This window comes from Ornithodoros turicata, chromosome 8 (assembly GCF_037126465.1).
Source record: "Ornithodoros turicata isolate Travis chromosome 8, ASM3712646v1, whole genome shotgun sequence".
Lineage (NCBI taxonomy): Eukaryota > Metazoa > Arthropoda > Arachnida > Ixodida > Argasidae > Ornithodoros > Ornithodoros turicata.
In genome coordinates this window covers 38,718,304-38,735,030 of record NC_088208.1, presented here as the reverse complement: position 1 = coordinate 38,735,030, position 16,727 = coordinate 38,718,304, and the positions used below count along the sequence as shown (strand labels likewise).

General features: G+C 46.3%; 2 protein-coding genes across 2 annotated transcripts; both read left to right on the top strand.

The window, feature by feature from the left end:
• Positions 1–632: 632 nt before the first annotated feature.
• On the top strand, positions 633–16,395 carry LOC135367272 (sodium/potassium/calcium exchanger 4-like). The gene is made up of 11 exons (XM_064600460.1): positions 633–915; positions 4,393–4,575; positions 6,590–6,673; positions 7,470–7,576; positions 9,471–9,571; positions 9,759–9,849; positions 10,325–10,429; positions 11,015–11,078; positions 11,221–11,445; positions 15,354–15,455; positions 15,883–16,395. The coding sequence occupies exons 1-11, from the start codon at positions 786–788 to the stop codon at positions 16,203–16,205; spliced, it is 1,515 nt and encodes a 504-aa protein (XP_064456530.1). The 5' UTR covers positions 633–785; the 3' UTR covers positions 16,206–16,395.
• LOC135367269 (polypeptide N-acetylgalactosaminyltransferase 5-like) lies at positions 11,456–15,308 on the top strand. The gene is made up of 2 exons (XM_064600454.1): positions 11,456–13,917; positions 14,265–15,308. The coding sequence occupies exons 1-2, from the start codon at positions 12,723–12,725 to the stop codon at positions 14,990–14,992; spliced, it is 1,923 nt and encodes a 640-aa protein (XP_064456524.1). The 5' UTR covers positions 11,456–12,722; the 3' UTR covers positions 14,993–15,308.
• Positions 16,396–16,727: the final 332 nt, after the last annotated feature.

Below are 16,727 nucleotides of genomic sequence, written 5' to 3'. Positions count from 1 at the left end.
ACATCGGTTTGATGAAGGGTTCGTGTGCCGTCATTGATAAGATAAACACTCACGTGATGCATTTTACTTTGTTTTTCCTGTGTACTGTCGCACGCGCGTGGAAACGAAAGTAAACCTTTCCACGAAGCAGAACCGTTCATTGGATTATGACAACGTTATTTCGTGATCGTGACACAGTGGTCGGCCTGTAGATGAATTTTGCCGACCTAAGGGTTCTTTCGGAAAACACTTGAACTTGTTATATGGTGACATTCCAGTTGAGCCAGTGTTCGATATATTGGGGTCGATACAGGGCTCGAGTATCCAAAAGTTTGAAATATTTGCAAATTCTTGAGGCTTCCGCATGAACAGAGCCTAGAACTGTTCCAAAAGCTAGAACTGCAAGTTTTCTGCGCTGAGATAATTACTCCGTGTTCATATGTTTTCTTTTTCTGGACGACCCCATTATACAACCCAGGATAACAGTCCTTCTGTTGCATCCAGAACACAGTAATGACCTGCAAATCTAAAACTCAAATAGCAATTTTTCCTTCACCGCTTTGACGCATTGTTAAGACAACAACAGTTAATGCGATATCACTCCATTGATAAGGAGCGGTGCTCCGGCCAGAAGATAATGGGTTCCCTGAATTGGCATTCCATCAATCGGTGAGCACTCTGCCGTTCGCTGTGGACGTCTATCTGAATAGCTCTCTTTTTTTTGTCGTTCGAAAGAGGCTGAAAAAACTGGGCGAGATCTGGTGCTTTACAGGCACGGCGGCTCTCTCTAAAGTTTGATATCCTCGATGCCACAAGGAAATGTTGTCCTGACAATGGCTGTCAGTAGCCAGTCATGCATATCGGGACGGAGACGATGGAACGGCATCCCTGCGGTGATCCTGGCGGCTCTTATGGTCCTGCCTGGCAGCCATGGAGGTAGGCACGTCATTATAGCTGTACCTATTGTCATTACTTCATTGTAGATGTCCGACTTGTGGAACATTCGTCATCTTTTGAGTTTCTTAATGTACATAAAGCAGACGACAGGCACTGTATTTCGACGGCGTAGTTTAACAGCTTGTTGCTTGTAAACCCTGCGCAACTAGTTAGAAATGTGACAGAGAATACTTAATAGTTTTAATTTGCAAGCAACATTGAGGTAAACGTCTCGGGGCGACGTCTGATGGGAAATAATCCACAATTCGTCAAGCAACAGTAATCTGTGTTCCCGACTGACCTAGGCTGTAGTCAAAGATAAAAATAAAGTTGCTGTTTTGACCTAGGCTGCTCCTCAGCTACTCATGAGCACGCTTTCGCGTCGAGCCCAGTGTTGTCCGCATGCAGTGTAGTTTGGACGCTGTACTTGACGATCAATGCGCAGTTGGTCACCACTTCGGCACAGTGTTGACAGTAATTTTCAATTTTAATTTTCTAAAAGAAACGAGTGCTGTTGAGAGGAAAATTCTGATGTAAGAGTATTGGGGTGCTCAGACTATCTTACACATAAATCTCGCGAGATTTCAGTGCAGCTGCTTTACAGTATCTTTAAAACGGTGCGAAGGGAAGTGACTGTGGACGAGACCCGCCGATATATTGAACAGCGACTGTCCTTCTTCTTCTTCTTCTGAGCACCGTCCTCATCATTGGCATGATACTTCAGGGGCTAGGGATGACGTGTTAATGGTTCATAGGTGCACCGATGAACCCTTAACACGTCATCCCTAACCTTTGAAGTCCCTAGCCTTACAGCGCGTATACTGATGGATGAGACATTTCTGGGCATCACCCTGACTTACAAACAGCTAATATTGATGAATAAAGCATGGCGACAGAAAGAGAAGGGAGAAAAAACATCGCGGAAGCGGGAGCAAGGATCGAAGAGTGAGGGAAGGAATTGTCCACTATCAAGGGCGAGATTCGGTCGCAGCAACGCAGCTCATAAACATTTACGACCAGCGGCGTGGCAATTGTGTATCCCGTCACCCCACTGGAATAGTGGATCCACATATGAGAAGAAATGTGGATCCACAACTGTAGATCCGTCTACTCCATGACGGACCATCACCCACACTCTCCTCTGTACCTCTCCACATCTGTTCACGCCTGTTCATTAAATTATTATTTATTTATTCGCACAATACTGCAGGCCACTTGGACTGTATTCGCTGTACAAATACACACGAAAATATACACGAAATAACAAATACAGAAAAAAAAACTGGTGACGCAAGTACAAATTAATATCAGTTACGTATAGATGAAATGAGCTCTTGAACCTGTTAGTACGAGCATATATGGGCGTTATTTTAAGTTCATGTTTACGTCGTGTAAAGATGAACGTCTCGCGTTACGTCTGGTGTAAGTACTGGTATACTACTGGTCGGGTGTACATGCCTAGCTTGTGGTTGTACGGTAGGTACTACATAAACTTAAGTCTAGCCCACTTATTACGTTGAGCCAATTCTGGTAAATTAGCATATGACATTATTTGTGATCGAGAGCAATGCCTATTGTATTTGTGATGATTGATGATTATTTGTGATGGAGAGCAATGCCTATTACATCTGTTAAAAATAAATCGAGCAGCCAATCTTTGTTTTTTTGTCTAATTTGGTTACGTCACTTTGGGTCTGGGGGTCGATATAGTACTATAGTACTTCGATAGCATTATCGAAGCCTGCTAACCAGTCATAGCCGTAGTCACATCGTGGTGCTAACACACACGTACACGATAAGCATCTTTCACCGCACAATTTATCAGTGATCCCTCGTGTTCCGTTCCAAGAGCCGCCAGATGGCACTTTTTCCAATATGATATCCTCATTTGTAGCTACTTGAAGACGTGAAACGTCGGTCAATGCAAGCTCCTTGTCTGCCATTGTGCACAGCAAACGCTTCTTTCATCTGAAACAGGGCAATGTACTGGCAACCTACTGAAGCTGTGCGAAAGCAAGTGATCCACTGATAAGTCCGTTGCCTTTTACTGATAAGATAAGCGTTTGCGCCTTAACATTCCGTTGTTCGGGATTTTCCTCATAAGGTGGCAAACCTCCAGGCATTACAGGGGCTCAAGGGCTGATCGTATAGGAATGGGTCAGATTCTGACATTACTTCACGTTGCCCCTGTCTATAACAGGGTCGTTACTAGAAAAAAAAAAGAACGAAACAAAGTAAAACGTGGGGTTTTCTGCCGCTGACGGAATAACCCACCGCCTGCCATCCAGGAACGCTAGAAACGCGCTCTGTCCCTCTGTTGTGTTTTCATCATCGAACTGCGGAAAACTTCCCACTTCTTTACGGTATTATCTAACACGCTGCTTCAGGATGCACCTTGACTGACACAAAGAACCTCTTCAGAAAGAGAAACACTGTATATGGAACAGGCGCTGCGATAGTTCATAATAAGAGGTACACATGGATCAAAGGCAGTGATAAGACACGTAGCCGGCGAGGTTTTAAAGGCAAGATATGACTTGGAAGATAGGAAGGATGCTCACATCAACCTATGCTCTTGCACTGTTATAGTTGACTTTCAAATATCAGGTCTTCAATAGCCAATCTGAAGTCAGGGATATTTACAAGAAGAAGACGTTCGACGCCTTCTTATCAATCCCGACTACTATTTCTGTCGCATTTGGGTTATCAGTTGGAAAGGACGTGTTTTTATGCCCGTTAACGTGTCGAGGCCCTCGAAGCTGCTGTGGAGGTCGTGTGTACGTAAGGTCTTCTTGATGTTGCCGACGGGGTATTTCATGCACTTCGGGCCGTATTCTTAAACGAACCTTGACTCGAAGCTCCACTTGAGCTGCTCCTCCCTGAGTGGACGTCGATTCGAAACGTTCCCGAGCGGAGGAAATCATGCAACGTGCATGATTTCCTCATGCACGTTGCAACACTCATGCAACGTTGGAACACTACGCCGTAGTCCCGGTGCTTCCTAGAAGCGGAAGACCGCTTGCTTCCTCCACTCATTGGAGTCGAGACAGGGTGTGGAGTCCGTGATCTTTCAAAAATACAGCCCTTACTGGTGGACAAAAAACGACGAACACTTGATATGCTACACATGTATAGAACTGCAGTTCTTTTTCTTCTTTCTTTTTTCTTTGGAATAGCAGCAAGTCGGCTCTGTGCATGACTAACCTTTCCTTTCTTTTTTCTTCGAAAAACATAATCCCCGTTAGTGGAGCAGATTCTTCTTCGTCGGCATGGCAAAACTTTCAGGACTACCTAGCTAAACTCTCGACATTTGAGCTCATCGCTTTGTATTATGCATCCGAGGCCTGCAAGTTATAAACTCTCGAAGCGCTTACAATTTCTGAAGGTTCGTGATAGAATTCTCGGTCCCTTTGAGGAGGAGTAATGATAAAGGGAAAGACTGCAATCTGCTTACTCTGTTGATGATTGCCACTGCAGCTCCTGCAACGGGCAACTGCATGGAAAAGTCTGCAGGCGAGTTTCCGACAGACCTGTTCACGGAGCAGCAGCGTCAGAAGGGTGCCATCATCCTACACATGATTGGCCTGGTGTATGCCCTGGCCCTCATGGCCACTGTCTGCCAGGTCTACTTCGTCCCTGCTCTCGAAATCATGGCTGGCTGTAAGTTGCTGTTTCTTATTCCTATGATCCAATGTTAGTTTCCACAACATCATTTTAACGGTATCGTGGTAGTGTTGTCGATGCCCTGGTGGTGGTTTGGTCGCCGAGATGCCAGCGGTCCGACTGATTGCAAAGTGTTGCTCAAAAAGGTCCACGGCTCCTCGGGCGGACTTTGTTGAGAGGGGAGCTATGCTGGCCTTCGTCTAAGAATAACTCCGGAAAAAAAGAAAAAGAAAAGAAAAGAGAAAATGAAAGGAACGCTGGCGCAGTAGGCAGTCGGAGTGGATTACTATTGTGCTTGCCATAGGAAGCACATTGCGACATTGTCTCTTTGCTTCGATCTATAACATCTGAAGGAGTAACAAGAAGAAAGAGGACGGTGCAGCCGAAGCCTGTCTGTTCTATACATATCCGATTATAACATGATCTGTTGGAACGAGCATGTACCATCAGTAAGCACGAACGTATAGACTGCTACGGCTAAACGAAATGAGCTCCAGTTCTGTATAATGACATTTCCCTCTGTTGCGTACTTGCTGTTTACGATGTCCCTACCTTGCGTACATCGCATGTTATGCACATGTATGGGATATAACGCCGATGCGACCTTCTCAAAGGAAGAGAGCAATATATCGACTATGGAACATCAAACGTAAAGAGTCTATACTGTGCGAGAACATGCAGATTAACTTACACGATATACTGGCAGAAGGCCGTGCACGTCCTCGCTCCTGGTTGCAGACAAATGGGATACAGGATATTGCTCTGCTTCGTGCTCCCGAGGAAGAAAAAAAAAGTTTTTATTAGATTCTGAATGTATTCGTCGGGGGGAAACGGGTTGCACGCGGCATCAAAATGAAGTGAACTCGGGATTTTACGAAACCCCGCGGGTTCTTCGTCGAAGCGCGTGGAAGCTTGTTTGTGCGTCAAAGGATGTTTTCCGTTTCGTTGACCTTGTGCAGATTTGCTCGCTGCTTCAGGGTGATGAATTCTACGGTTCAATGCTCCCCGATATAATCTATCGTCTCGCTTTTAGGGGACAGTGTCCAATAGCGGCGTCCGGTTGGGCCCATTTCATATTAGGGTTTTTCTCGACCACGTTTTTAACGGAGCGAAAACGGACCCATTCGAACATACAGAGCTCGATTGCATTCATGTTCTATTTTTGAAGTAACGATAGAGTAGCAGTTACGTATACGTTATTAGTTTGATGCTTGCCTTCGCGAACTTTGACTTACGTACCAGCAGCTGCGATTCTGAGTGCTTAAATTAATAATAAGACGTACGATCGATTGATTAGGTTGTGTCTATCTCGTTCGGCATCCCGATCTATTTGTTGTTGTTAGATCGCGTTGCTGTATGCTTGATAGAGTTTTGTTATTGTTGTATTGTCATTTTCTTGTTTGCACGCCATATGTGCACAAGTACGCACACGCATAAAGGTTTTGTACATTCTGCACTCGCATACGTTCGAGCGTATTTGTTTTCCTTATTCAGCGGTGTACATAGTCCACGTGAGAAATCATCCTGTATACATATTGTCCGCGCGTTGCGCACTATTATTCTTCGGCGTTGCATGGTTCTTTAGCACGCGTGTGCTTTCAAGACTATTTTGACTGTCATGACTACAGCACACATGTGTTCGTGGCAGCTCCATAGTCACACTAAAGGCCCGCAGGTGGTGGGTTCGAATCTTTCCACCGACTTTACTGCTGACTTCCCAAGACAAATATCGCAACCGTTCCGCACGAAGCCGGTCCATGAGGCATACTAACACTCTTCCCCTGTCTCATGCTCCCTCTCTCCAACTGTGCATTTCTCATGTCCGCAGCTGCTTCGCGGTGTTCATACTGGACAGTGTCACACCTCCCCCTGACTATGGGTGATTATGGGGAGCTCGGGGGTAAAGTGACAGTTCCTCTTGCTTTCGTGAACGTCTTCTCGAATAGTTCCGATTCTAGCGGCATATCAGGCTGTATTCACGTATTTACGACGTCATATTCATTATTGGCAGACTTCAAAGTTCCCACGGACGTTGCAGGCGCAACATTCATGGCAATGGGAACATCGGCGCCGGAATTGTTTTCTTCAGTCTTCGGTAAGTGCTTGTACACAGTCAAACGAAACTGTTAGATAATAGAGAGCTTTAGCAAACCGTTGATAACGTTGCTTGCCTCGAACCGTATCAACCGGAACCAATCAGTGGATAAGATTCGGAGTCACACACGACTGCGATCGGTTCCGATAGGCACGACAACGTTACCAATGGTTTGCTAGAACAGCCTACGCAAGCAGCACAACATCTTGGCCCAATATTGAACCAATATTGGCAACGTCGGCCCAATACTGGACCAATAGTGGACTAATATTGGACCAAGATTGGACCAATAATGGACCAAGATTGGGATGAGATGGGATGGGTGGACTCAACCTTGGTCCACTATTGGTCCAATCTTGGTCCAATACTGGTCCAATCTTGGTCCAATACTGGTCCAATCTTGGACCAATATTAGTCCAATATTGGCCCAATATTGGGCCAAGATGTTGTGCTGCTTGGATAATAGAGAGTTTTAGTAGAACGGAAGGTGCTCGCGATAACGGTTCTGGAAACGTGATACGCCAATCGCCCTGTTTCTTTAAATCGGATGACATCACATTGTTAATCTTGGATTTGATAGCTTCCTTTATCGTATCGTTTTCGTAGAGTTCTTCCGATGTACTAAAACTCCCTAATGTCTGTTCGCGTTTAAATTTGCCATCTTAATTGCTCTTGACGTCCGATTGGTATCATGCAAGTTACAAAGTTCACAAGCAACTCTGACTAATTGAAGACAGAATTGAGCTCATAAAATATACAATAATTGATGACCGACTGGTGCGAACTTTGTTCGTAGGTTCATTCGTAGCCGGTGGTGACATCGGTGTTAGCACTGTCCTCGGATCTGCCGTCTTCAACGTCGTGGGAGTTTGCGGTATCATCGGACTCATGGTTTGGGCTGAGGTCAGTGCAGAAAGGCATTCAAATGAAGCAAGAAGAAACGAGATAGCTGGTGTGAAATAACCTTAGCTAAGAATCTTCTTAACTATAGAATTCATAGCTATGAAAATTCAAATGCAAGCTTTCCTCGAGGAAGAAACGAGTAGCGCTCGATAGAGTCTCTGAATAGCTCCGCTCAGAGTATTGCATTCCTTTTCCCGGCACTATGCTGACAGCCGTCTGGCAACATTGAAAGCGCCGCTCTCCCATTGGACAAAATCTGCAACTCGGCGACATTTTGTTGACACACCAGGGGAACCACACGCTTTTTAAAATCAACTTCACCGCATAGCACGATCCTATAGCCAACTATCATCGCTAGTGACCCTGATTTGTTGAAAACAGGAGGAACCTTCCGCCCAGGCAAAACGACCGCATGCTACTTATTCCACATCACGAATTGCATCGCGTTGACCGTAACAGCACGTGCGATTTTGTCTAGACGGCCTTGATCCATTGTCGTCAAGGAAGATGCAAAAGCGTGGTCTACAGACGAGACCCGTCATTACCATAGCGAACTTAACGGATCCAATATGGCGTCCCCACAAAGCGCCCCCTGGCGTAGAACTTGCCGTTGCAGTACTCTGAAGCTATACGCTGCGCAAGTGGGTCACCCCTTCGCGCAGCCCGTCAGCTTATCCGTTTCCCCTCGTGCACCTAGAACGGTCTCATTGGATCGCTCTCGAAAAGGTACCACGACAACTGCACGTGAGGTCCACTTTGCTTCATTTTCACCATAGTGTTGTGGCCCGTCTGCGAATGCCCCCTTATGGCTGCCTTCTGAGTCCTGAGTCGACAGACGCTTTGTCACGTGCTTTCTCCAATCTTTTCTTTCTCTCATGCGCAGGGACGTACCCAAGCAGCACAATGTACTGAAAGTCGAGTGCAATAGGGGTGGAGGGTATGTGTTTTATCAATGTTCTTGAGTTTCACGAGTCTGTTCAAGGCCTTTCCACCTACCCGTCCACCCCTATTGTACTGAGTCACTGTACTGGTCATTGAGTACGCTACGATAGTATACTATCGTAGCGTACTCAGCGACCCTAGCACTGGAGTAAACACTGCATGGAAACACGCCCACAAAAAGTACTGGAGTGAATTGAGCGTCCATTCGTTGATGATGAGCTCCAAGGTCATGCAGAAGACTGAAAGGTGGTTGGTTCGAATCTGACCACCGGCTGTGCTGTCTCAAGTTTTCCCTTGCTTCTCCGACACTCTTCCCCATAAAGTCGGCCCAGGACGCGTATACTAACACCCCTGTCCCCCGCTCTTTCCTGCTGTCCTCTCTTCATCTCATCTTCAGCCTCTTCTCCTGTTTTTCTGATATTCTCTCTCTACAACTGTTAAACGGACTCGCACGGCTGTCGGCGTTGGTCGGCTTTATAAACCTGTCGCGTCAAAAACTGTGTAGCTGGCGTTTCTGAAAGTAAAACAAAATATCGTTACTTCCATTTACACTAGCATCTATGACTATGTTCAAGCTAAGAACAGCATGGCGGGTGCCTCTCTTTCTCCTTTTTCTTTAACCACCAACACCAGAAGACAACATGGTGTCCTAAACGTTGTATATGTAATTTCTTTGGGTCATCTTATACGTTCGACCAAAACTGCCATAACTCCTGTAAGACCTGTAAGAACACCTGTAAGACCTGTAAGCACCTGTAAGAAGCACCTGTAAGACCTGTAAGCACCTGTAAGAAGCACCTGAGCACCCGAGATACCGTTCTTAGGTTGAACACCACTATAGAAGCTTTTTTTTTCGCTGTCTGTTATGCCAGTGGCTCGTTTGTCACTTTCCGCCTTTAATGTACGGTTTATGGATGTATACAGACGCTTAAAGTGTTATGCGTTTCCATAGGCCCTTCCCATCGACTGGTATCCCGTGACCAGGGATTGTTCCATGTACGGACTCACTGTACTCGTCCTGGTTATCTTTGTCTGGGACAACGCTGTGGAGTGGTAAGAAATAAAGTGTCTGCCGGCGATATGGAAGGGAAAATCGCAACGGCATCATCTCCATTTAATGGGAGCGACAAAAGAGTCGGGAATATATGGAATGAACATGCCTGGGAACTACATCAACATCACTTTAAATAAAACAAACAAAAAATATAATAAGTCTTCTCTTTTGTTCTTTCTCTTCTAGGTGGGAAGCCCTCGTCATGATCATCATGTTCATTCTGTATTTATTCTTCATGTACTTCAATGTAACCTCTCCGAGCTGGGCTCAGAAAAAGGCAAGTGGTAGCCATAAGCAGTTCAACCTGTCCTTCGAGCTGTGTTCATATATTCCGAGGACGTTACAATCGTTGATTTTATTCACTAGAAGTAACATGCATTCCTTTCGATGGCTATAAGCCCCGGTGATATCACATTCTGTTGCTGACACTACGAGAATTATTATGTTTTTATCAGCAATATTCTATGATCAAGGGTGAGGAAAATGAGAAGTGGGTGGTTGAAATAATTTAATGTGTCGCCGATGGTGGTTACTACTATGATCTGGAGTAATTGGTTTACACACGCTTCTGTTAATGCTTTCCGTTGTTTCACTTATACAGCCTTTATGCATTTCCTCCCTCTTTTTTTCTTTGTTCTAATAAATATATGCTCCCCTTTACGCAAGCAACTTTGGTTGTGGGCATTCTCAATGATTACAAGGACTTCGCATGTATAGGGTTTCGCTCTTATGCCTTTTGTCCTGTCGGTTAGGATTGCACGCAAAAGGTCTCTGAGAGACTGCACCACTTTCATGTTGCCAAGCAACCAGACGAGACGACGCCTCTGTTGTTGAACACCAGCCACAAGTCTGCAAAGGTCAGTCCTTGGAACGCCATACTTGCTTTGTAATTCAGTTCCAATACCTAGATGCGACGTAAATACATACCGAGTATGTCACATACTGCTCTTATTCCACCACTCCTCGTGTCAGTGCCTTTCATGTAGGCTGTGATGGTGCCTTGGGTTTCTTGAACGGGTGAACACCAAGTACAAAAGTGTTTCGCGGTGTCGCAGTTCTGACTGGCATAAATAACCTGGAAAACTCTCACAAAATTTAATAAAAAACAATGAGAAGGCAATACCTAGATCATAAAAGAAAGAAACTCCTCAGTGCTGTCCTCCGTAGCTTCGCTAGCGCTTCTGGCACGCGCTACAGTCATCAACGCTGCTCGTGCGTAAATCTACAGCCAAAGCTAGTGAGGACACCACTGATGAACCTCCCTGTACACGGGTATAAGAGAGAGAGATAAGAAACACATGAGAAGTACACGAGAGCACATCCTGCGCTCCTTTTCTGCAGCGTACTATGACGCTGCTGAAAACAAAATTATTTTTAAAGCTCTCTTTTTCTTATAAACAAACAAAATTATATTGATATGAGTAAGATCCCTCCAATTTCAGGACCAAGAGCAAGGATGTTCGCCACCTTCAAGTTTGGAAGACTCCGCCGAATCTGTAAACGGAGGTACGTTCGGGGTGTAAGGGACGCACACCGACAAAGTCCTCCCTGGGAAGACGTAGGGAACTTAGAACTTCAGTTAGCTATAAAGAGATATGATGCTCATATGCATGAATGATTGACTGATTGATTAATGTGCTACTGATAGCGAAGACAGCAGAGTTCCGGTTGAACGCATGGAAGAGGCCCAGTGGAGGACCCTTGAAGCAGGCCTGGTGGCTCTTCATCTGGCCGGGTTTGTTCCTCATGCACTTTACCATTCCGGACTGTTCCAAAGTGGGATGGAAGCTGTGCTTTCCACTCACTTTCCTCCTTTCCATCGTCTGGATCGGATGCCTGTCTTACATCAGCGTCTGGATGGTCACTGTCATCAGTAAGATATGCTACATATTAGAGTGTACCTCAGTGGTCTATGATTGATCATAGCAGTACTACCGTATCGCTGTGCTTCTTGCTTTAGGATGCGTAGCATAGATAGGTTCTGAAATTGATTTGAGGAAGGATAATCATTACTGCTTTATTTGGTACTGTCCAACATCCATTATGTGTGTCTGAGTCACATGGGGGTCAAAAACGGAAAGGGTTCCTCTATGCCCACTACTAAGCTACGTTTAAATGGTATAGTGTATAGTGCGTCTCTTTGCATGCCCTCGTACTCAAGGAAGTTCAAACCAGCAGGATTGCCTATTCTGCTACCTACATTGCTGTTCTCTGACTTTTAATGTCGAGCTGGGATGGCATAACCTGCCCTATCGCACTATTGGCTATTATCTATTTCTCGAGAACAAGAGCGTTTTCACTGCTGCAATGTGGAGCATGACCTATCGTCGTGTCGTTTATTTACAAACATATCGTTTAAATTCCCTCCCTCGCATTCGTATGCATCCGGTTCAGAGAAGCGGCCAAAGTTGGTGATCAATATGCGGCGAACAGCCTTTTCTGAGCATCAAAAGCCCTCCCCCGCTATTTAAAGCACGCATGGTTCCGCTAGCTAAAAAAAAAAGAAAAAAAAGAAGAAAAAGTGGCATAACTACTTTCCAGGTCATGCGCTGCCTAACTCAATTGCATAATGCGAACACCCTTGTACGTGGACGTGACTCGGAGCTGTGACGCTGGCTAAAGATGTCTACAGTAGATAGGACGAAGCCGGTCGAGGAGGAGGGCTCAAAGTGCAACTAGTACTAATTTCGCTATACGTCGTGCTTTGCAGAGGTACATACTGCAAGAAGTTGATATTCTTTCCGTCTTGTCGGAACAGCCATTGCCATTCAGTGGTTCAGCCGTGGCACAGGTGCACAAGCAAGGATCTAGCATCTAGGAGGCGCTAACACCGACTCGTGGCGGTTAGGCAGCTACAGTTGGGGCACGCTCAGGTTGACTGTTTGTTGTGAGGCGACTGGGAGGTGACCTGGGCTCGAATCCGGGCGCCGGCTGTGCCGAAGTCGGCCCAGGAGGCAAGATCCTCCCCTGTGATAGTCTTGACGTTGCCCGACTGAGCGTGGCTGACTACGGCAAGCAGTCCCATCACAACTGCAGAGGCAATTGCATCTGGGAGGCGTTGATCTGGGACACGCTAATGATGATGATGATGATCCTGTTTACTCATGATGTTGATGTTGATGAATACACTCATGCTCATGAGGTTTACTCATGCTTGTCAGGCAATTGGATCTGAGATATGCAGAGGTTGACTCATGTTTCTCAGGCAATTGCATTTGGGACATACTAAAGCTGAATAATTCAGGTTCAGACTTCTTCGCCCTTCTGGGGCGTGACCGTGGCACATATGATGAAAGAAGAAGAAGTCGTCGCTGTTGTTCTTGTAGTATGAGGCATCGTTACTTTGTGGTGCTTTTCCTATTTCTCGTAGCAGCGTACTTAATTTCTTCAGCTACGTTCACTTCGTACAAAGAACGCCCACGCTTGTCCGCTCTGCAGAAGCACCACTACCTCCAGGTATCAAGCAAGAAAACCGTTACCACGCCGATGTCAAACACGGTAACTGCACGTGTTGGAGACAGCAGAGACAAATTCGGAGAAACGCATGCAACGCTAACGGAAAGACATAACCAACATCGCACAGGAGTTCCAGGGGAAATGGGCCAACCGGTGCATCTCGTGAATCTGACACTCGAGGAAAAGGAGTCTGTGAAGGAAGGCTGGGACTTGCACGCGTTCAATGAATTTGTCAGCAACAAAATCTCTGTGTTCCGAAGTCTACCAGACCCGCGGCATCCTGCCTGCAAAAATCGGAGGTATCCAAAGAGTCTACCAGAAACCAGTGTAGTGATAATCTTCTACAACGAGGCCTGGAGCACACTACTTCGAACCATGCACAGTGTCTTGAACAGATCACCACCTCGCTTGCTTCGTGAGGTCATACTCGTTGATGACTCCTCGAACATGGGCCATTTAGGCAGGGAGCTTGAGGAGTACGTGTCACATTTTCCGAAAGTACGAATGCTTCGACTACGAAAACGTCAGGGACTGGTTCGAGCACGCATGGCAGGAACGGCAGTCGCTACCGCACCCGTCGTGACGTTTCTAGGTTCCCACTGCGAGTGCACCGATGGTTGGTTGGAACCGCTCCTGGACCGTGTAGGACGCAGTTCGACTACAGTCGTTTGCCCAGTGATTGATGTCATTAACGATACAACTTTTGAGTACTTCGCCGGCAAACCTGACGTAGTGCAAGTTGGTGGCTTCGGTTGGAACCTACAGTTCGACTGGCATCTACCGCCTGAACGCGAAGTCAAGAGGAGGAAATTCGTCTGGGAACCATTGAGGAGTCCCGCGATGGCTGGAGATGTTTTTGCGATAGACAAGGTGTTTTTCGAGAAGTTAGGCAAGTTGAAAAAAATATTTGCTGTTGTTCCAACACTGTTGCAGACGGTTGTCGGGGTTGCTAGCTTCGAAGCTGCTTTACCAGCAGAGGATGACCGATTCTAAATTGCTCAGTTAGACGCTATGCTGCACACCTTAACATTTATCAAGCTCCTTCAATGCTTATGGATTGAATACTTTATTGCTTTTTGTCGATTTATCACGTTCTTCAAATAGTTCTGTTCTACTTGTGGCAAGATTGCCGCCTTAGAAGTCTAGTGAGGACGCTGACACTGTCATAGGCTGATAATTGTTCCTCGATGTACAGTTCTTTCGTTTCATTGCTGTTTTCATTTCGGAACACCGCAGGCATGTACGACGATACCTTTGACCTCTGGGGAGCAGAAAACCTGGATCTTTCGTTCAAAATATGGATGTGTGGTGGATCCCTGGAAATCGTACCCTGCTCCCACGTAGGACACGTCTATCGTAAACGCACTCCATATCCGCAACACAACGAATCCGTGCGGAACTCCATCCGGCTGGCCCAAGTCTGGATGGACGACTACGCAAAATATTTTTACGAACGGATCCCGGAGGGCGTCGCGATCCATCTTAGAGACGTTGCACCTCGCAAGGCGCTCCGCAGCAAGCTCAACTGCAAGTCTTTTCGGTGGTACCTAGACACTATCTACCCAGAGTTGTCCATTCCAGGACTGCCCGTAGCGTCGGGACAGATACGAAACTTCGAGGAAGACCGGTGCATCGAACATCATCTCCCAGGAGTGCCGATAGAGGCACTTGACTGTGATGATATGAATCCTAACCAGACATGGGAGTTGACAGGAAGGGGTGAAATACGTCATGGGGAGTCTTGTCTACATTTCAATGGAAGTACGGGCAATGTAATGCTGCACTTGTGTCACGGTTCCTTTGGAAATCAGTATTGGACTTATGATCATGATACGAGTTCAATCAGGCATGCGGGAAGTGGAACGTGTCTTGCCGCGTCTACGGATAGATGGACGTTAAGCTTGGAGGCATGTGATGGAAGTTCAGCGCAACGATGGAGGTTTAAAGTCTATAGAGGCGTGTGACTATTTGAAGTACAAATGCAATTGATATGGAAGGGTATATAAAATGAAATTTTATGCGAACGCGTGTCCTTGTGCACTTGTTCGACGCGTATTGTGTTGATGACTAAGTAGCTAGCATCGCGTAGCATGGCATCTCTGACCAGAAATCACAGCATGTGGGGTCAAATTCCACTCAATGTCCGATTAACTACGGTACTCACCTTTGTAAAGAATGGGCCGACGGAAATAAAGGTATTGAACTTGAAGTTAAATTTGGGTAATAAATTTGAAACCACGCTCTTTTTTGTGTGTGGTATGTATATTCAAGTATAACTGGAGCATGCCTGTGAAGTGATAGATGCTTTTTTTTCACTATTCGAAGGTAAGACTTTCGAGATACCGGACACAATATCGGGATTCACCCTCCTGGCTATTGGAACGAGCATGCCGGAAGCCATTGGCAGTATCATCGTCGCCAAGAACGGTAACCCTTGGGCACCTGATTGTCTTCTTTCCTGAATGGCTAAGATAGCTGTAAAATCGAAGCTGGTAAACTAGCGGTGACGTGCTGACGTCATGCATCTAGGCCTCCAATACCAGGTTAACTTTTCCGTGGAATAGAAAGCCTTCTCTCCTACTTTACTCCATGGTAACCACAACCCACTGTATTCTCGTGTCAGTAGTTCGTAATGGCAACAATAATAGTTCGCTCAAGAGTGGCTAAACCCGTGACAGGATTACGAGTCTATGGTATTTCCTGCTGTGTGTCTCGTCCATGTCCATGCTGTCCACGAGTCCATGCTGTGTGTCTCGTCGCCTGCTTTTGACGTTGCGCAGACTTATTTTCCTGCACGTTCCGGCACATGGTATTTCCGTGTTCACCCACGCTGAAGCTGACGTTTCATTTCCAGGTCTCGGCAATATGGCGCTCTGCAACCTCATTGGCGGAAACATCTTCGACATCCTCTTTTGCCTCGGACTCCCGTGGCTCGTGAAAGCTGGCTTGTTTTCCGTCGACCTCAGGGTACTGATCAGCAGTTCCGGCGTGTCCTTCAGCGCCGCGGCGTTGCTGACCACCGTGGTCGCTCTGTACCTGCTGCTGGTGCTCTTCCGGTGGAAGCTCGACTTTCGGATAGGTGTCGCCTGCGTCACGCTGTACGCGTTGTATATTTTGCTCGCTACGTTGTATGAGTTGAAGATATTCGGAGACTTTGACGTGCCGGTTTGCGAGTGAGACGCACATAAGCTATGAAGGGCGCGTTCCTTGCTCGTATTTCGCAATGTACGTGTAAGACTCTTCATACTGCTGTTCCGCTTGCGAAGCTAAAGACAGGAGGGCATAAGTGTAACTTGTGCCATACCTTACGCTATGTTATGCTATAAGTCTCTCACTATTAGTAAATTACCGCAGAGTGCTCGTCCAAGTATAATTTCATTCCTTTTTTCATTTAATTCATTTAAGCATCCGCTCGTTTGTGGAGGATCCAAGGTCATGCCAAAGAACTCGAAGGTGGTATGTTGGAATCCTACCACTGGCTGTGCCATCGCATTGGGTTGTTCCCAGGGCAAGCTTTCAAGACTCATGCCATCACAGTTCCCCTGAAGCCGGCCCAGAATACTTACTAACTCCGCTGTCTTCTCCCCGTCTGCTGCCGACGGCTGTACACCACTCATAGCCATAGTCGCTTCGTGGTGGTAACGCGAAATAAGGAAAAACAATGATGAAGTCCTAGCACGAGCAATTCTGAAATTTGTT